Source organism: Meles meles, chromosome X (assembly GCF_922984935.1).
Source record: "Meles meles chromosome X, mMelMel3.1 paternal haplotype, whole genome shotgun sequence".
NCBI lineage: Eukaryota > Metazoa > Chordata > Mammalia > Carnivora > Mustelidae > Meles > Meles meles.
This window is the reverse complement of record NC_060087.1, coordinates 44,965,546-44,986,254: the sequence shown is the minus strand read 5'-3', so window position 1 is coordinate 44,986,254 and position 20,709 is coordinate 44,965,546. Positions and strand designations below refer to the sequence as shown.

The following is a 20,709-nucleotide window of genomic DNA, read 5'->3' as shown; positions in this document are numbered from 1 at the left end:
TTCTGTTATCAATGATTTCATTTAGGACACTATATGATGCATGGGATACATTTTGGGAAAACTTTCCTTCAAGAGAAGAACAAAATCTTTTATGTCAAGTAGTGAAAAAGTTACTATAAATTTTTATAAAAGTATCAGATTACCATGATAGCCATAATGTACACTGTGAGTTTTCCTAGATTCAACATTTTCAGAAATATTTACTTTGAGAAAGAGCAAGGCTTCTTAAAACTTAAATCTCCAAATCTGCAGCTTACTGGAGTCAGATACAAGTTTTGGGTACACTCTGACCTTTTTTGTGAGGTCATCAAATGTATAAAATGAGGTCATAAATGCATGACACATAGGAAAAAGAAGTGGTTTAGTACACACCTTACATGAGTTTTTGTAACTCCCATTATTACTAAAGAACACAATAAATGGAGTTACTGTCATAACTGTACACAGCTCTGGTTGGTCAGCCATTCACAACCATTATCTGTGCAAGTTAATGGAGCCATGATGTTTAACTTTCTGGATATAGAATATCAGCATAGAAACAGGAACAGGTAGCTTGCATGGTGACAGCATCATTAGGGGTATCTTGTAGGAAAGATGGGCAACTAACAAGGCTTGAAAGGATAGTCACTGTATTTTAAGTAGGGTCCAATGCTAAAAAGGAGATACAATTCAGAAACAGCTAAACATGGGAAAGTCTAGCCCTGCATTACTCACAGCCTGTCAGAGTCTTCAGTTCCAAGGAGTAGAAAAGGGTTTTACATGCCAATTCATTTTAAGAAGCTAGTGTTACCTTGACACCAAAGTCCAAAAAAGAGAATGCATGAAATAAAAATACAGGTTAATGTCACTCATGAGACATTTACAAAAATTCTAAACAAATTAAGACTTAGATTATTCAGAAGAATAATATATCATTCTTCTGAAAGAACAATAGCTTTTGAATATTCAGAATATTCTTCTGAAAGAATATATCCATTTCCTCTCCTAATAATGTATGGTTGGTTAAAACATAGGAACTTACCTATGTAATTCACCACATTAACAGATTAAAGGAGAAAAAAATCCCATGATCATCTCAATAAATACAAGTGTTTGATGAAAGTCAGCACATATCCAAGATAAATATTTTTAGCAAGCTAGGATTAGAATAAAACTTCCTTTACTACACAATAAACATGGTGAAATTTATAAATTTCCATTTTTTTATCAGGAATAAGACAACAATGTCCAATATTACCAGTTCTATTCAACATTGTATGGGGTGGTCTGTCCAATGTTATAAAATGAGAAAAGGAAAAGTTATAATGTTTAAAACGGAGAAGCAAACTGTTAATATTCAAAGACTGTATGATTATATATGTTGAAACCCAAAAAGAAGCTAGACATGGACTTTCAAAATTGAAAAGCATATTTAGCACAGTTGCTAGAGAGAACATCAATTTACAAATACATCTGTATATACCAGATAAATCACAATAATGAACAAAATGAACAAAGAAAAAAGGAGACAAACAAAAAACAGACCCTTAAATACAAAGAACAGACTGATGGTTGCCAGAGGAGAGGTGGGTGGGGGGATGGGTAAAATAGGTAAAGGGGGTTAACAGTGTATTTATCTTGATGACCATCAGGTGATGTGTGGAATTGTTGAATTATTATATTGTAAACCTGAAACTAATATAACACTGAATATTAATTATACTTGAATAAAAAAATGACATGAAAATTACAAAGTAGATATTCAATAAATGTTCTCTCTCAGGGAAATAATACATGAAGTGATATGATTTTCAATAGCATCAATGCTTAGAAATAAGTTTAACAAAATATTTGCATGATTCTTTGGAGAAAATTGTAAAACTTTATTGAGAAAGTTTTAACAGTGAAATATCCAACATAAGAACAGTTTGCATGGTTTCAGCTTCTTTTAAGCTTCTTTTCAGCTTCAGTCTTCTTTTAAACCTGTGACTGCCCTTCACCTGTAAGGTAAACAAAACAGTTGGAAACATTACTTAGCAGAATTTTATTTATAGTACATTAAAGGTATACAACAAACCCTATAGTTTTGGTTTTATAAGATAGATTTCTAAGCATATATTTAATCAATATTTTTAAACATCACTCTTTCTGTGGGTACAAGGAAACAAAAATGCTGTTCAAGTTCAGAATATAATAAATGAATGGAACTCAGGTCATGATGTCAGGGTCATGAGATCAAGACCATGTAGGGCTCAGCCTGGAGTCTATTGGATATTCTCTTTCTCGCCCTCTGCCCCTCCCCCACTTGTGTGTTTGTGCTAAGTAAATAAAAAAATCTTTAAAAATAAAAGCTTCCACTTGAAATAACATTCTGGATATAAGATAGCTAAGACAATGTCATATTTTTGCTGCTTAAGTGAATAGAAAGGCCAGTACTACATTTGTTTTGGCTCTATTGTGCTGAAGTGCAAAAATGTTTTTTTGAACTAGTTTAGCTCTTATATGATTGGTAACCATTTGTCCCCATTTCCACCTATAATCCTACTATGATTATGAATAATGCCTTTTTTTCACACTTGACCTTTGTATCATAAATTACATGGTCATACTGATTTTAAGTCATCACCATTGTTTCTGACATCAAAATGTGAAGCACATATATACCATGTCTTTATAGCATGATACAAAAATGGAGGGAATGAATTGAGGAGGGGAAAAAGGAAATGAATGGAGAAAGGGAGAGGAAGATACCTAGAAAAGTCAAACATAAAATTTGTTTCTAAGTGTAAGTGCTTTTTAAAAAACTTTTATTGAGGAATAATTGTCAAATATACTTGTATATACTTCAAGTGTACACAATGATTCTCTCCTACTTGTACACTGTGGAGTGATTACCAAATAAACATAAGTAATTAACATATCCATCACTGCATATAGTTAACTTGTGTGTGAGAATGTTTAAGAATGTGTACTCTCTCCACCTTTCAGTTATACAATCAGTATCATATTATTCACTAAAAGTAAGTGCTTCTGAAGGACAACTCTGACAAACTTCAGAAGTTTTCTCATAGTATCTGCAATGTTCAGATATTCACATACTATAGGGATATTTAAGTTTTCCTAATATATCAATCATTTCATCCATACTTTAAAAATACTAAGAGTTCAAGAACATATTCACTTTCAATTATATAAAATACCCTTTATTAGTTATCTTGTTCATATTCCTTATTATGTACACTTCATTTTTTAAATTTTCTTCAAGATTATGTACACTAGTGGATACTCTTCATAAATATTTTTAGAGCAATCTTCCTGATTTATTAGTTGCATTACTTTCCCTTTTACTAATATTTCATACCTTTTATTAAGTACCTTTTTCCTTTTTGTTAGGTTTATTCCGTTGTTTTTCTTGTCTTTTATATTGGATAGTGATGTATTATCCATGTAATAACATGCATTTTAAAGGCTATGATCTTCCTATGAGTACATTTTAGCCATGTTCAGTAGGCTCCTGGAAATAGTCTAAAAACCATTTTTTATATAAATAGTCTAATGGAATTGCTCAGCAATGTAGACTAAAAAAGTTTAGGCCAGGGCGCCTGGGTGGCTCAGTGGGTTAAGCCTCTGCCTTCGGCTCGGGTCATGATCTCAGGGTCCTGGGATCGAGCCCCACATCAGGTTCTCCACTCAGTGGGGAGCCTGCTTCCCTGCCTCTCTCTCTGCTTGCCTCTCTGCCTGCTTGTGATTTCTCTCTGTCAAATAAATAAATAAAATCTTTAAAAAAAAAAAAAAAAGTTTAGGCCAATGAAAGGTAATTTCCTCTCTAAATACCAAGTGTGTCTTTTAAATTCAGAAGCTCTTATAATGGTCAATGATTAGAAAAACAAATGTATAAAATATAAGTTGATTACTTAGGAATTACTAAAGTTAAAGGCTTTAAACTTTAAATCTTATCAATGTATGTCTCAAGGCAGAAACTTACATCATTTTTCCTATGATTATAGTTGATGTTATCATAGTGTTCACATTTTTATTAGGGACAGTAGCTCATGAAGACTGACGGGACAGTGAGTGTGCTTAGCACAGAGATCTTAAACCCATCTTGAGCTTCAGTGATTACATGGATTTTCTCTACTTGATCTGCCACAGATACTAGAAACTTGACTCCCTCTTGCCATTTTCTTATGTAGTCATTTGAGGCTTCATTGGGAAAAAGGACTTAAAACGCAATTTTTTTTTAACTGCCAAAAGAAATCAGAATTTGACAGAATCTACTTATACCTATTTGGGCTTCCATATAGAAAAACAAACATCAAGCAGTATTTACTCATTATCTTAGTAGCAATGAAATCTCAATTCAAATGTTAAAATTTGATGCCAGATGATATTTTACAATGGAGTCATGAAAAACAGCCTATCTTTGTATTCTATACATGCTGTCCAACAGAACCAGAGAATGTAAAAATCAGCAATAAAGTATAATATACTTTTAATTAAAATTTTAATTTAATTTAATTAAAAATTAAAAATTAAATTAAATTTTAATTTAATTAATTAAAAAACTTTAATATATCTGATTTGACTTCACTAATTATACAGGAGTAAAGGTGAATTTAGAAGTTAAGGGATTCTCCTGGAATCATACAAATTATGTTAGAGCTGGTAGTAGAACCTACTTCAGTGCCTCAGTATATTTTATATAAGCTGATATTTTTTATAAATGCATTATGTATTTGTAAAAGTAGAAATTAGGAAAGAATCTGAAAATTATCAGCTCTTGGTTAAAGTACTTACACTCAAAAGTAAGAAAATGTTTTTATATTTCATAGTTCAATATGGCTTTGACCAAATTTGTTTCTAGATCTGATAGTCTATAAGTAAGGCAGTCAGGCACTTAGGGTCCAAATTACCTGCCAAATAATCTTTATTATATGAAGAATAATAAACTTGAATATCTTGTCACTTTCTTTTTTAGTCATTTGAGGCTTCTTTGGGGAAAGGATTTAAAATGCAACTGATTTTATTAAAGTAACAATAATGTTATGTCTATATTATTGGTTATAAAATATTCTGAAAACTAAAACTACATACTTTGCATTCTTAATGGGTAACATACCTGCTTCTGGCATTATAATGGGCTCTACATTTGGTAAATTTGCCCCTTGTCATTCAGACCATCTTTACCCTTACCCCAAGTCTTTGGCTCAGCCAGCTCCCAGAGATCAGCTTCCACATCAGGCTCTTAAAAAAAAGTTAACAGTTTAAGCAATGAATATGAAATATAAATAAGGAAAGAATACTTATTCCTTCAGTTATATGAAATGAAATCCTGTAGGTTACTATAATGATAACTATGATGGAAAGATAGACTTACATCTTTGTTTTCCTGTATTATGAAAAACTATTTTGAATGACAATCTAAAGATAAACCACATACACAAAAAGATAAACACACTACATTTACATTTCCATTATATCACAAGGTTATTATATATGATATATATATTATTATATATATATTATTATATTATATTACATATATATATGATATATATAATTATATCACCACCAAGAGTAGAGAGCATCAGCTATCTACAAAATCTGAAATCCACACTATGGACAGGATTTTAACTACAATAAAAAAGTAATTTTCTGAAGGATTAACTAAGTGCATATTTGGGCTTATGACAAATCTTGTAGTAGTGACGCACAACCCCTTTTGGGGTAACCTGAAACTTACTTTATTAAAATTAACTAGCTATATTAAGGTACAAAGGTCCTATAAGTAATTTTTCATAAACAAGTCCTATTTAGAACAAAGTATCAAAAATACCATCAAAGTATTAGCAAAATTTCTGTCCTAAAATGAGAATAAAGGAAGTAGGTTAGAAGGAAATTAATGGGCTTTGCTCTCAGTCATATAGTGGAAACCTTTTAACAATGAATTGCTAAAATAATCCATGCCCTGAATTATGTAAATAATTGAGTATAAATGGTAAAAATACTATATTTAGAAGAAAGTTTTTGGTTGTATGGTAATTTTAAGGTACTTTTGATTTTCCTAATCATAGAAGTATTTAAACATCTCTTAAAAGCCAATTTAAAAATCATACTAATATATTTAATTATATGCCAGTATTCTAAATTTCCCAGCTATTACCAAGTTTACCAGATCAAACTAACCATAAAAGGAAATAGTGGCTATCATTTATTGAGCTCTTTTCTGGAGTCTCTCTCCTGATCCACTGAACTGCATTTATTCCTGGGCCAGGACTGAGCTACTTTATAGTAAAGACATATTTGAATATTAAGCATTAAGTGAATACAAAGCCATTCACTTTTGTTTTTATTTTTTTCTTGAAGTTTGTATTTAAATTCCAGTTAATTAACAAATGGTGTAGTATTAGTTTCAGATGTAGAATTTAATGATTCATCACTTACATACAACATCCAGTGCTCATAACAAAAAAATACCCTCCTTAAGACCAATCACCTGTTTAACCCATTCCACCCACCACCCTCCCAGCCCGGCCCAGCTCCCCTCCAGTAACCCACAGTTTTTTCTCTATAGTTAAGAGTCTGTTTCTTGGCTTGCCTCTTTTTTCTGTGTTCATCTATTTTGTTGAAATCGTATATTTGTCTTTCTCTGATTTAATTTGCTTAGCATAATACATTCTAGCTCCATCCACATCGTTGCAAATGGCAAGATTTCATACACTTCTCATACAACAACATACGTGGTAAGAACAACATAAATCTTGGAATGAAATATGAATTATGCCTTCATGAGTGAAGTGCCCTTTGGCAAACCATGATCCCTGAGCCTGTTTTCTCATAAAATGAGACTATCATCCTTATGCAAATAGGCTCTTATTCCAGGTGTTATATGTTGACTTGGCATGTGCTGTTAAAAGTTGCTTACACTTTTTTTTAATCATTTATGCTTTTGATGCAATGACTAAAAAGTTCATATAACAACGTTCTGAGGAAAACAAATTACTGAAATGATGTGCAATTTTTGTAGTTATAATTGAATAGTTTCCTCTCTTTTGGCAAGGTCTATAGTTTCAAGCAAAAAAAAATCTTGTACAAAAAGTGCAAATTCATTATAGTGAAGACTATAAAGCTGCGAATATTGTCTCCTCATATTTTCAGCCTACTTTCAGGAAAGGTTTGAGATAATCTGTTTTCCTTCCTCCTGTTAGGATATGTCATAATGCATGATGCCCACAAATGCCCCCAGCCCCCTTAAACATTCTTCTTCCCTTTCCCTTCACCTTGAGCCACAGGTCCTCCTTCAGCTTCCTTCCCTTGATCAGGTATCATATTCTGACTTGCAGGTTGTGCGTCCTTCTGTTTCCGTTGCTCATCACTGAGCTGCTGGGCCTAGGGGTGTGTGTGCATGCACACACGTGGGCAAATAAAAAGTTTTGTTGTTCATACATGCCAACAATACGAATCATAAAATACATAGATATATCTAGTCATAAATAAGTATAAAGGCATTTTTAAAACCAGATTCTATAAACTTATTTTTAATGAAGTTACTCTTCCCATAGACTCAAGAAGAAATACCAACAAGGACTATGGAGGCTACTTTAAATTATACTGGGATAGATGTGTGAAGTTTGTTAAAAAACATGGGAAAGAAATCCCAGGGTATATTTCCACAGGCAACACCCCAATGGAATTCTCCTGGATCAGTGTTTTCCTCCCATTATCACCAGAGAAAACTTATCATTGTATCCATAGTAGTTTAGCAAAATTTTCAAAAAAATAAATTTCTGGTAATAGAAAACATCAAATGTTAAAGTACTCACAACCACAGTTTCAATTCCCTGGGAACACTTTTGATCATTTCTTCTTTGTTTAGGGTTGGATCTTGGTTTTACATGCCCACTCATATTTCACCCTGAAAGTATAATATTGGTATTTGGAAAATGTATCTAAGAGAATAGCTATACCACTACCGTGGCTAAAAATTTTCTTTTTTTTTTTTTAACTTTGAAGATATTTTTATTTTAAAAAAAGATTTTATTTATATATCTGAGAGAGAGAGCGCGCGCGCGCAGGAGCGCACTCGCCAAGCACAAGCCCTGGGAGCAACAGAGGGAGAGGGAGAAGCAGAATCCCCACCCAGCAGGGAGTCCGATGTGGGGCTCCATCCCAAGACCCTGGGTTCATGACTTAAGCCCAAGGCAGACGTTTAACTGACTGAGCCACCCAGGCGCCCCCAAAATACTTTCAAAGTCCCAGGATATATGGCTGTTTTCACACTACAAGGGCAGAGATGTTTAGTTTCAATACCGATTAAAGGGTCCTCTCCTCCCTTGCACTTCGCACGGTACACCACAAGTCTCAATGCAGTTACAAGCCCACAGCATTCCCCGTTTCTAGACCCTTTTTTTCTGCCCACATGGCTGGCTCCCTGCCCAGGGCCCCAGTGAGGAATCCAGCTTCCGCGCTCTGCCAGCAGTTATAGGTACTTTCGGGACTCAAACACCTCAAATAATAACCGCAAGGCGCACCCCCATCTTTATCTGACCCGTTCTCTCTGTCTCACGTTCCTCCCTTGCCCGCCCTCCCACCCCCACACCGACTAACAACCGCCATGATGGTCACAACGACTGTGAGAAGAATGACGACGACCAGAACCTTCCTTCCTGGAGGCCACCGATTGTGCCACCAGGACTTGCCCGAAGCCCAACAGCACCCCTTTTACAGTAAATCACACTTAAGATTCCTGGAAAAACTGATTTGTGGACCTACCAGGAGTGTCTTGGACAGAAAGAATCAAGACGTAAGGAACACGACTGCCTCCGCCTCAGCTCTGCTCGCAGAACACAGACTGAAAAGCGCATGCGCAGCAACTGACATGCACAGCAACGGGCATGCGCACTGATTGAGGCACGTGAAATGTACGTTGAGGTTTGCTAGAGGTTGCCACTGAGACTCAGAACCACGCGGCCTCCTGAGAACAAGAAACAGGGCTTTTTCTTCCCGTCTAGTCTTTTCTGTGCAACCAGAAACTTTGGAGACAGATAACCCCAGGTTACCCTTTGTGAAGAATGTTTCTCAGAACAACGTGACAGAAATGGATGTTTTTATTATTTTTATACATGCTTTGATTAATCATTTCTTTCTGTGTTTCTGGGACCTCTGTCATGCTCAGTCCACTGTCACATGGTGTACGGGGTGGTGACTATGCTCCTCATATACTGTACTTAAAAATATCAGCCAATTTGCTAAGTGAAGGTGACTTTATTGCATAATAGTGTAAGGAAGAGCACTACCTGGACTGAACCTTAGTGGAGTCTTGCAGGTGACAGGGCAGGAGAGATATTTATTCAGATTTCGAAGTTGATGTAGAGCAGGTTTACAAACGTCAGGATAAAGTGTAGTTAATGTATGTTAATCATAATAGAATGGTTTGGATTTAGAGAATGTGGTGAGGCAAGAATTTTAAGACAATGGTTCAAAGAGTCATGAGGTAGAAAAATGTCACTTGGCACTTTTTATTGAAGAATTGATGGGTCTTGTAAAATTCCTGGAATGAATAAGAGTTATTTCCCATTTTTATCTTCTTGGCCAAGAGATTTCTGGATTAGTGAAGTTATGTTGAGGAACCCAGTGGAGTATGAACTCTTAACATAAACAAGGAGCTATGTGCAGATTTCCTTTCTTATTACTTTTATATAACTTACCAGTTTTCTGTGAGTAGTATATGGAATGAAAAGTCAGGAAGGGGGCCCTAATCAGAAAGTAGCATTTTGAAAATAAATTAGGATGTTTTGGTGAACTCTTATGCTTTCTATCCAGTTAGGCTTCTTTTATTTTAATTTTTTATTTTTTTAAAGATTTTATTTATTTATTTGACAGAGAGAGAGAGAGAGAGAGAGTGAGTGTACAAGCAAAGGGAACAGCAGTGGGAGAGGGAGGAGCAGGCTCCCTGCCAAGTAGGGAGCCAAATGCTGGGCTTGATCCCAGGAGTCTGGGATCATGAGGTGAGTGGAAGGCAGACACTTGACTGACTGAGCACTCAGGTGCCCGGCGGCTTCCTTTAAAGAAATACCATGAGTGGGGGTAAAGTAAGTCTCAGTCTTTCTCCCCATAAAAAGCCAGATTGAATAGGAATTGTGTTTCTTCAAAAAAATAGTTTTAGGACTGAGACTAATCATAATCCTTGACCTTTCATTTAGTTTATCTTTTATCTTTTTTGATAATCTCAGCAAGGACACCATCATTACCAAATTTAACTTGCTTTTTTTTCTGTTAATACCTGTTGTTAATGAGTGCAATCAAGTGCTCAAAGAATGGGAGATTGTGATTTCTGGACTCAGACTTTCTGTGAGCACATAGCCAGCAAATGGTCAAATTCATGCCATCAAATGACTAGACAGCAGTAGTTCATGATGATCTGGGCTTTGATTATTCCTGAATTGTTCAGTCCACTTCAAAGGGCAGAGGTTTGCCAATCTTCAGGTTTCTCTCACCATTCCTGCGGGAGATAACTGCTGCCCAACTTGTTATAAGGCAGTGACTGGACTTGGATGAACGCTAGTTTGTGAAGCAGCTCTGGTGACACACAGGAAACAGCAGAAAATATGAAAGACATTGTAAAGACAAGAATTGCCTGATGCCTGACTCTAGGAACTCTCTCTGGGCTGCTCAGCAAGGGTTAGGATTTGGGACTGTCAGCAGCTGCTCTACCTGTGGGAGTGCTGCAATTTCCCACATGACAAGAGCGTCCTTTCTTTCAAGCAGGAGAATCTAGGGAAAAAATTAAGTTCTAACAGGCCCAAGGGTGAGATTGGGGGGTGGAGCAAATTCTACAGATTCAGGGCAGCTGTCATTTTCCAGGGTAACATAAAGAGCTGGAATCTAAGCTCAGACTCCTTGATGGTTGAGGTCAAATTATGTATTACTTATCACGTGAAATGCATCTCTCATACTTACTTCATAAGATACACAGAGAGGCACAGTAGGATATGGAGTTCTTTTGAAACAGCCAAGCAATGCATACAGTCTTCACAAGACACCAAGAGAACAAGAGGCTATAGGCACCTGCTGACACTTAAGAAGAAGAAACAGGTAACATGAATACCTTTTATGTATTAAGGGAACTTTCTAAAAAACAAAGAAATAAAACAACAAATCAAAAGGCTTTTCTTCAAGTAAAACCCAAGGCTCTTATGGCTTCACTGGTGTGCTGGTTCATTTTATGTGTCAGCTTGATTAGGCTAAGGGATGCCCAGGTAGCTTGTAAAGTATTATTTTTTGGTGTGTCTTTGACAATGTTCCCAGAGGAGATTAACATTTAAATCAGGAGACTGAGTAAAGAAGACTGCTCTCTTCAATGTTAATGGGCATAATTTAATTTGTTGTGGTCCTAAATAGAACAAAAAGGTAAAGTAAGAATTTGCTATCTGCTTCAGCTGAGACATCCATCTTTTGCCCTCAGAAATCAGTGTTCCTGGTTCTTAGGCTTTTGGACTCAGACAGTGACTTAGGCCATTGGTCAATCGCATGATTCTCAAACCTTCAGACTCATACTAAATCACAGCACTGACTTTCCTTTTTCTCCAGCCTGCAGATAGAAAATTGTGAGATTTCTCAGCCTCACAATCACAAGAGTCAATTCCTATAATATTTTCGTATTTACCTATATCTATATCTTATTGGTTGTTTCTCTGGAGAACACCGACTAATGCACATTTTGGTACTGAGAGTGGCTTTAGAAGAATTGAATGTTAAAGATGAGTTTTCTGAATGGATTCTTGAGTTTCTGGAATTGACTGTTTAGTATTACTAGATTTAAAGAAGTTAATGACTCTATTTTCATCAGTAAAGAGAGATAGTCCACGAACTGTTTATAGAGATATGCAAAATATCTGCAGTGGATACTCCTAAGAAAGAAGGAGCTAAGTGACTCTGTATATGATATTTACAATATTTTTTGAAAGCTAAGAAATATAAGGACATCGGTTGGTTTCTCCAAATGTCCCTGGACAAAGTAGTAAAAGAAAAAGATGAGCTGAAGGATTTGAATTCTGAGTAATAAATGTCTTGTTTTTCTATTTGTGCCCTGAAGGAGAACCTTATCTCCTGTAGAAACAGGGTTGAAATTGCTGAAAATCAAATGCTGAATCTTATCCTTTAATTGGCTGAATTACAATGGAAGACCTAGCCTTGCAGGGTGTCTACTGTTGAAGTGAGGGCAATTGATTGGGAAAGAAGGTGATCCTGTAAATTGGAATAGGAACCTGTAGGAAGGCCTTAATAAAGCTGTTACATTGAGCCCCTAAATTCTGACAAGTCTTATTTGCCACTAGATGATTTCTCCCCATGGCCAGTGGAATTGGTCTCCCCATTCCCAGTGGTAGCCTCCCCACAGTAGTATAGCTTTTTCACCTGTGTCTGAGGGTATTAAACTTGCATTGCCTAAACAAATGGTAAGAGCCTCCCATGAGGCAGTTTTCATGCATAACAATGCTGATTATCCTCAGGACCCACTTGCCATCACTCTTCTTTACTTTTAGACCTGTAACTAAACTCACATCCCAGTAGGCCCCTAAAGGTGAGGTACTGTGTAACCCATGAGGAGGTGAGCTGCATGGCAAAAGAACTACTTGAGTTTATGATTTATATAGACAGTAATCTGGAGAACATGTGTGGGAATGGATACTAAGAATATCCATGGAATATGGAATAATGGTGAAATGAACATAAAGTTGGCTCAGGCTGAATTTATTGATAGGGGCCACTAAGCAAAGATTTCACATTCAGTATTACAGCTCAAGGAGTTAGAAAGGACTTTAGCAATTTGTTTGGTCTGTTGGCTGAAGCATGGAATTTAAGCGGCCCACAGTTATTAAAATAGAAATTCCTGCACTGCTTGGGTATAATGTAAATTCCAGGTCGTTAACATACAGTGCAATTTAGTTTCAGGTGTAGACTTTAGTGACTCATCACCTATATACAATACCTGATGCTCATCACAATACCCATCACCCATTTAATCTATTCCACCTATTTAACTACCTCCCCTCCAGTAATCATCAGTTTGTTCTCTACAGTTAAGTCTGTTTCTTGGTTTGCCTCTTGCCCCCTCCCTCATGTTCATTTGTTTCTTAAATTCCACGAGTGAAATCATATATTTGTCTTTCTCTGACCTATGTCTCTTAGCAATATACTCTCTAGCTCCATCTGTGTCATTGCAAATGGTAAGATTTCATTCTATTTTTGGCCAATATCCTATTGTGTATATTTATACTACATCATCCTTATCTATTCCTCAGTTGATGGACACTTGGGCTCTTTCCATAATTTGGCTATTGTAGATATTGCTGGTATAAACATTGGGGTGCATGTATCTCTTTGAATTTGTGTTTTTGTATTCTTTGGGTAAATACCTAGTATGCAATTGCTGGATCATAGTGTAGTTCTATTTTTAACTTTTTAAGGAAACTCCATACCGTTTTCCAGAGTGGCTGCACCAGTTTGCAGTCTCACCAGCAGTGTAAGAGGGTTCCTCCTTCTCTGCATCTTTGCCAAGACCTGTTGTTTCCTATGTTAATTTTAGCCATTCTGAGAGGTATGAGGTGGTATCACATCATGGTTTTGATTAGTATCTCCCTGATCATGAGTGATGTTGAGCATCTTTCCATGTGGCTGTTAGCCATCTTTGGAAAAATGTCTGTTCATATACAGCCCCTTTTGTTTCTTTGTTAATTAGGGTATGTGGGACAAGGACCTGGGGAGCTGGCACCATTAGCTCATTCTTCTTTGCACTGTGTATATAAACTGTCTAAATTTAAAAGTAGCTCTTTGTATCTTTACTAGTTGAATCAGTCAGGTCTTGGCCTTGCCTTGTCTTGTATGTATGAATTTGTTACCATCTAATCCTGATTGCTATCCTTTTTTTTTAAAGATTTTCATTTGAGAGGGAGAGAGAGACAGAGTGAACGAGTGAATGAGAATGCAAGCAGGGGGAGGGAGAAGCAGACTTTCCACTGAGCAAGGAGCCTGACATGGGGGTCAATCCCAGAACCCTGGGATCATGACCTGAGCTGAAGGCAAATGCCTGACTGTGCCATCCAGACACCCCCCCCATTGCTATCTTTTTTCTGTAAAAGAAAATTATATAATTGGCATACTTGTATTCATTCAACAGTTCTTAAACTGAATAAATAGCAAGGGCCTACCATATGTTTCCATCACTTGTATTTGGGAAAGTTCAGTGAGTTATCACATGCAGAGGTGGGGCCAGTTCAGCCTCTTAGGGAATATCCCATGGTATTAAGATTATTAATAGTTGTTACTAGAAGATTCTGGAAAATGGAAGCATGATTAATAGACAAAATTTTTTTTCTCAATAAAAAGAAATTTGAGTATATACCAGTCTTATGGTATATCAATTTTCACATTTTCCAGCAAATAATTGGTAAAATAACAGCAATATATTTTTGAAAAGTTGGAGGTATGACAATCACTTATAAACTAAACATGTTATTAGCACTTGTAGTGTACCATGTTCCAGGCCCCATGCCAGACTCTGGGGACACAGAGGCAATCTAGTCTCAGTCCCAGAGTCAGGGGACTACAGAGTTCAGAAGAGAGAAACATTCAGGCTAATAAATATAATAAATAAAAATACAATTTTGATAAGAACTATGAAATAACAACACAGTGGGGTACTTGGGAACATGAGAATACTCTACCCCAAGAGATCAAAAGGGCTTCTCAGAAGCAGTGCTATTTATAAAGGCAGGGACTATGATTATCCCTGTTTTACAGAAGAGAAAACCTAAGATTAGAGAGGTAAAATAACTTAGCAGAGGCTACAACCAGTTTTGATCCATGGCCTGTTGGGACTCCAAACCACTATTTGTTTTAATTTGCAACCACCACCTACAGTTCCATTCCCCTCTTTCTACCTCGAAATTTTATTTTTTTTTAAAGATTTTATTTATTTGGCAGAGAGAAAGAGCACAAGCAGGGCAAAAGGCAGGCAGAGAGGAAGAAGCAGCCTCTACATCAAGCAGGGAACCCGATAGGAGCCTCCATCCCAAAATCCTGGATCGTGACCCGAGCTGAAGGCAGACACTTAACCAGCTGAGCCACCTAGGCGCCCCCTGCCTAAAAATTTAAAAAACCTGCTGAAATTAGGACAAACTTAAGTTAGGAAATGACTTCCAAGAAAAGACTAATGAGGAATTTTGTGGGATATTTCTGTTCCTTCTAACAGGGGGACTTTGGAAGAGAAAGCTCTGCCCAGCTGTGGCTAATAAGGGGCACTCCTAGGTAAAGCTTTCAACCAGACTTTTCCGAGAAACCGCTATTTCTCTAGAACTACCTGCTCTTGTGATTGAAACACACTTAGAGAGCAGGTGTAGAATGGGCAGCATCAGCTTCACAGTCTCCTGAAAGGGCCTTCCAATGTTGTTTTTTCTGCCTGCTCCTTTACTCACAAAAGCTGGGACAGACCCCATGTCTCTTGATTTCTGCACAGCTTCACTAACTCTGCCTTAGAAGGTTTTAGCCTTTACAGAATTCTAAACACAGTCCAAAACAGAAGAAATATCTATAGTCAGGAATGTTAACTACTTACTTTCCTGTTTCACCTACCTTCGAATGAAACTTTACAAGTTAAAGAATATGCAACTAATAAGTCTATAGACACTATTTTTCTAAAGAAGCTATTCAAAAATGTCATTTTACTGATTTTTATAAAATTCCAGAAATTTGTTCCCTGGAGACTATTTTTGCTCTTTCACGTTGATATGAACTAGACTGTGTCAAATATCCTGTTCAACAGAACATGAGAATGCATTTCCATTTTCCAATCAATAAGAATTTAAGTCTTTCTGTTTCAATAGCCAAATTAAAAGGAAAAAAAAATGCTAACACTGGCCATAGCAAGAGAAACACTAGCCACTCCGAAGTTTGTCAGCCCTCTCTTTTTGGGCATTTGCCCTCCTGGGCTAGAAGAGGGAACTTGGAGTCAACATATTCTAAACAATCTAAAATTTTTCTTCCTCCTGTCTCTGTGCCTTATATGTATTAGCTTTATTAAGAACTGTGATAAATATCTTTATTAACTTTTTCTTGTGGAAAATGTCAAACATACAAAAGCAGAGAGGAGTAGAGATAATGAACCATCACCTAACCATCATCCAGCTTTAACAATCATCAGCTCAAGGCCAACCTTCTTTTATTATCTCTAATGCACTGAATATCCATTTATGAAGCAAATTCCAGATGTCATTTCAACCACAAATATTTAAGAACACAGCTCTAAAAGTTAAGGACTCTTGTTTTCAACATAACTACAATAACATTATTCCAATGAATATTAAATATCAAGTCGATTTTATAATTATTTGGATTCTCATATATGTATTTAGTTTAGTCAAATCAGGATCCCAAAAAGATCCATATATTACAATTGGCTGATGTGTCTCTTACATCTCTTTCAATTTATAGGTTCATCCTCCATTTCTTTCTTTCATCCTGGCAATTCATTGACTGAAGAAACTGGATCATTTGTCTTACAGTTTCCTATAGTCTGGATTCTGCTGACATCAACTCTGTGGTGTAATGTTTTTCTATTTGCTTTTCTTTTTTAAAAAAAGATTTTACTTATCTATTTGACAGAGAGAGAGACACAGCAAGAGAGGGAACACAAGTAGGGGAGAGGGAGAGGGAGAATCAGGCTCCCCGTTGAGCAGAGAGCCTGGAGCGGGGCTCCATCCCAGGACCCAGGGACCATGACCTGAGCCAAAGGCAGAAGCTTAACGACTGAGGCACCCAGGTGGCCTATGTTCCCTTTTCTATAGATTAGCAATGTCTAGAGACATAGACTGATTTAGGCTCAACATTGTGGCAAATATATTTAATGGGTGGTGTAGGATACTGCCATCAGGAGGCACATGTCTGGGATGATAGGGATGATGATAGATGAGTAAGAACTTTTGCTAGTATCTCACAGTTGCCTTGAAACAGTGTGTGACACCTGATATACAAAAACACATATATGGTAGACAGCAATTTAGGGGGTAAATGCTTCCCGACTCAGTGTCATTACAAAATATTAATTATTTAGACAAGTCTTCAGTAATGTCTACTATATTTCAAGTGATGTTTTGTAGCTACATAAAAAGACTCAAGGAAACTAGGTCCTTGCACTCAAGGACCCACTTGAGTGGGAAATACAGACACAAAATCATAAAAACACAAAAAAGGCCATACATGCCAAATCAGAAGTGTACATATACAGTGGTAGTGTAACAACCTGGAGAATAGTCATTGTGATAAACAGATAAGTGTCCAAAACTATAGGATGAGCTCGTTCTTGGGAGTGTGACAGAGCTCACCTATTCTTCACAATTCCAATCACCATTGGGCTCACATACTTGATTCTTTCAAAGTAAACCCGAATAAATCTATGCCATTTACCTAAAAAATCCTATTATTTTGTTGGTTCATTAGTTCCTCTAGGCAATAAATATTGAGAGTCTACTAATAGTCACCAACCACTCTGTATTGGAACAGCCTTCAGTGAATTATCCAGTACAGTTCCACTCTGGGGCCACATGAAAATAAGAGATTGTTTCAGGTAAAATATGAAACTAAGAAATCAAGAATATAGTAGTAGTAGACATTTCTAATCTGTGGATCAACAACAAATGTCTCCTAATTTTAGCCATTCTTCTAGGCTCTGAGAATAGGGGCAAGATTCAGGTTGGGTCCTACTGCTCAAAAGAGTTCATAGTCTAACAGGCCAACAATCATTCATAAGGATGATTAAAATACTAGAATGATGCTGAAAATATTTCCTGTTTTTCTTGGTGCTTCTACCAAAGGGACACTGAAAAAGAAAACTCTAGCCACCTATTAGCAGTTAGGCTCTAACACAGATTTTTCACCTCCCTTCTCCTTAACAACTTTTGATAAAGGGATTGTCTTTCTTCTAACTGGACTCCATTTAAAGGGGAAGTGAGAGGAGCAGTTCCAGCTTCAGAGCCCTTTAAACCATCTGTCCCAGAAAGGCCCTTGTATGTTGCTGCAACTTTACAAACTGCCTGTTCCTGTTCTTACACACACACACACACACAATTTATTTGATGTTTCTTAATATAAAAATGTTGAAATCTTTGTAATTCTTTCAAATGAAACCATACAAAAGAATTCAAAATATTTATAGCCACCCTCCATCTTGTTCAGTTAATTCTTTCAATAGTGATTTGATAAAACAAAACATAGGTTTCTTAGAAAATATAATACATTAGACATTCAGGGAAATTATGTATCAAGCATATCAATATCACCTTTATTCTAATGTGTCTTTTAAAAACATTTTAAAGATAAGAATAGGCACTTATCCAGTTGGGAAAAGAAAAAAAAAACAGCCTTTACAAAAACTTGCTGAAAACAAATTTTTACCTTATATTTGAAAGTCTTATTGATCAATGCCTTGTTTTTTTTTTGGGGGGAGGGGTATGAGCTGAAAGATTCATCTGTTCATTTTTTGTGCAATCATCACACAAATAATTCAGGGGTGCTATATACTGCCTTTGCAGGAAGAAAATTCCAACTGTGCATCAAACTCTTAGAGGATGTAAGTTATAGATATGGTTAGGTTTGTTAGCTCTGTGTCAACTGCTTTAGCCTGAATTTTTTGGACTTCTCTTTTAAAATGAAAGGCTCTTTTTTGGTGGGGGGTTCTTTCTTAATTTTTTTTTAGACTGAACTCCAAAAGCATATATAATAAAAACTGCCCATGTAAATTTAAAAGCTTAAGTGTGATAACTATAAAATGTTTTGTTGCAACTTAAAAATTTAAGCCTTGCAAGTTTTACAAATTACATAAAGATATCTGGCACCAAAGAAAATTCTAGCAAGTGACAGAACTCAGTTCAAACGTTTCTGAATAAAATACAGAAAATACAGGCTAACAGTTCTTAAGAGTTAATTAGTATCAACACTGTACTGTTCATATTTGTCAAATACATAGTTCAAAAGTCAAAACACAAGATTGTGCATTATTATCTCTAAAAATTCCATGTATAAGTTAAACCTCCCAGGTATTTGTGGCAGCATTTTAGGTGAGGGCAGTTTTATATATGAAATAGTTGTAAAGCAAAAAACCAGGCCCTTTGCTGTTAGTTTATATTTTGAAAAATCTCAGGTTACGGAGAGTATCTATTAGTCAATTTGAATTACTGTAACAGGAAAGGTTAATGTATAGATTTTAGAAGGTTTAAAAAATAAGACGTGCTTTTCTGTACAAAGAAACATCATTTTTGAAAAACATTAAATGATTCTGCATAATTTACAATTTGAAATTATATAACTGGTTTTTTAAAGCTGACTTTCTACTCATTTCTTTGACAATATTTTTGTTAACTAAAATATGTACTTTATTCAGACATATTTATATATGGCAAAAAATCTTTTTAAAAAAATGGTTGCACCAAAATTAGAGAAAAAGTAACAAGTCAGTTCTACCAGGGGTTATGTTCTTTTTAAAATATTAACATGCAGAGTAACAAAGTATTTAGATATTATCCACTTATATTTATATTAGTTTGTAGACTATTTTCTAGATCTTAGATGTTATAGGTAAGATGATATTACCCACCTATACTCTCTTCACAAAACAGACTTTTCCTCAGCCCTCCTGAGGGAAGATAAGGAGTTCCAAGAGTAATCTAGACTTTCAAAATTTCTTAATAGAGTGCAAAAAAGTGACCCTCAAAGTTAGCTGAGTGACCAAAAAACCCATCAGTAATGATTAAAGATATGACATAGTCTCCATTGCCCTAAAAATTAGGAATGATCTTTCCACCCCCCCCAAATATCCAATTCATGAAGTCAGCTTTACTTTAACCTACTTTTTAACATGGCTGGGGTGGAACAGAGGAAGTTGAAAGCAGACTTAAGTATTTTATGGTATTCCCAGTCTCAAGGAAGTTAGCAAGGCAAATGTAAGAATTTTTAGTTTGCTCCCCCAAAAGTTTGTTTTCTGACCCAAAATATTTATCCTGAATTTTAAGAAAAAGTGTTCAGGGGTCCTGACAGTTTAAGAAGTCTGTAAAAGCTAAGTATCAAGAAAGGTACCTCACTGGGTTGGGATCTTATCACCACATAAAGTCCATTCTTATGCTTACCGGTAGTCAGGAATGTTAACTGGAATGTCACTACATTCAACTATGTGAAATAACTTTTTTTCAAAAAACTAGTTTATATTGAGAGAACCATGGTTGTTCTGGGGTATTAAGAAAAGGGCAATGGAGTTGGAAGCTGAACATACTAAATTGCACTCTATGAATAATAGTATGTACATATTGGGATGTGTCTGGCTAACAATACTTTCCCAAGAAGATATTCACTGTGTAAAGTAATATTTTGTTAAATTACCTTCGGGCTATATGGGAAATGGCCATTTCAAATAAGCAGCAACAAAATACCACTGGTGAAAATTCTTTTGATAATCAAATCATGTACATATGACTAAAGAAAGGTCTGAAAGGGGTAAATGAGATCACATTACCGAACACAAAATTATTACCCAGTGCAGAAATACCACAAGAGGTAAAATATCTTAAATACTTAAAATATATATATATGTATATATATATATATATATATATATATGATCTTTAAACCAATTCCCATCAGAGAAGGGCATGCTAGCACGTTTAAGAAAATTAAAGATGCCACAAC

At 35.9% G+C, this 20,709-nt stretch overlaps 1 protein-coding gene across 1 annotated transcript; it reads right to left on the bottom strand.

Moving 5' to 3' along the window:
- Positions 1–1,847: 1,847 nt before the first annotated feature.
- On the bottom strand, positions 1,848–8,826 carry LOC123934349 (putative G antigen family E member 3). Its single transcript, XM_045994375.1, has 5 exons — positions 8,752–8,826; positions 7,803–7,894; positions 7,260–7,368; positions 5,173–5,223; positions 1,848–1,979 (listed from the first exon to the last, which is right to left on the bottom strand). Exons 2-5 carry the CDS (start codon positions 7,884–7,886, stop codon positions 1,957–1,959), a joined length of 267 nt encoding a protein of 88 aa, XP_045850331.1. The 5' UTR covers positions 7,887–7,894; positions 8,752–8,826; the 3' UTR covers positions 1,848–1,956.
- Positions 8,827–20,709: the final 11,883 nt, after the last annotated feature.

What these genes read in the sequence shown, in the direction of transcription:
- LOC123934349 (XM_045994375.1), bottom strand. Translation starts at nt 7,886, where the DNA reads ATGAGTGGGCATGTAAAACCAAGATCCAACCCTAAACAAAGAAGAAAT. An exon ending in AGGGAATTGAAACTGTGGTT is followed by an intron (nt 7,369 to 7,802) that starts GTGAGTACTTTA and finishes ACACACCCCTAG; the next exon opens with GCCCAGCAGCTCAGTGATGA. An exon ending in GGCTGAGCCAAAGACTTGGG is followed by an intron (nt 1,980 to 5,172) that starts GTAAGGGTAAAG and finishes TTTACCTTACAG; the next exon opens with GTGAAGGGCAGTCACAGGTT.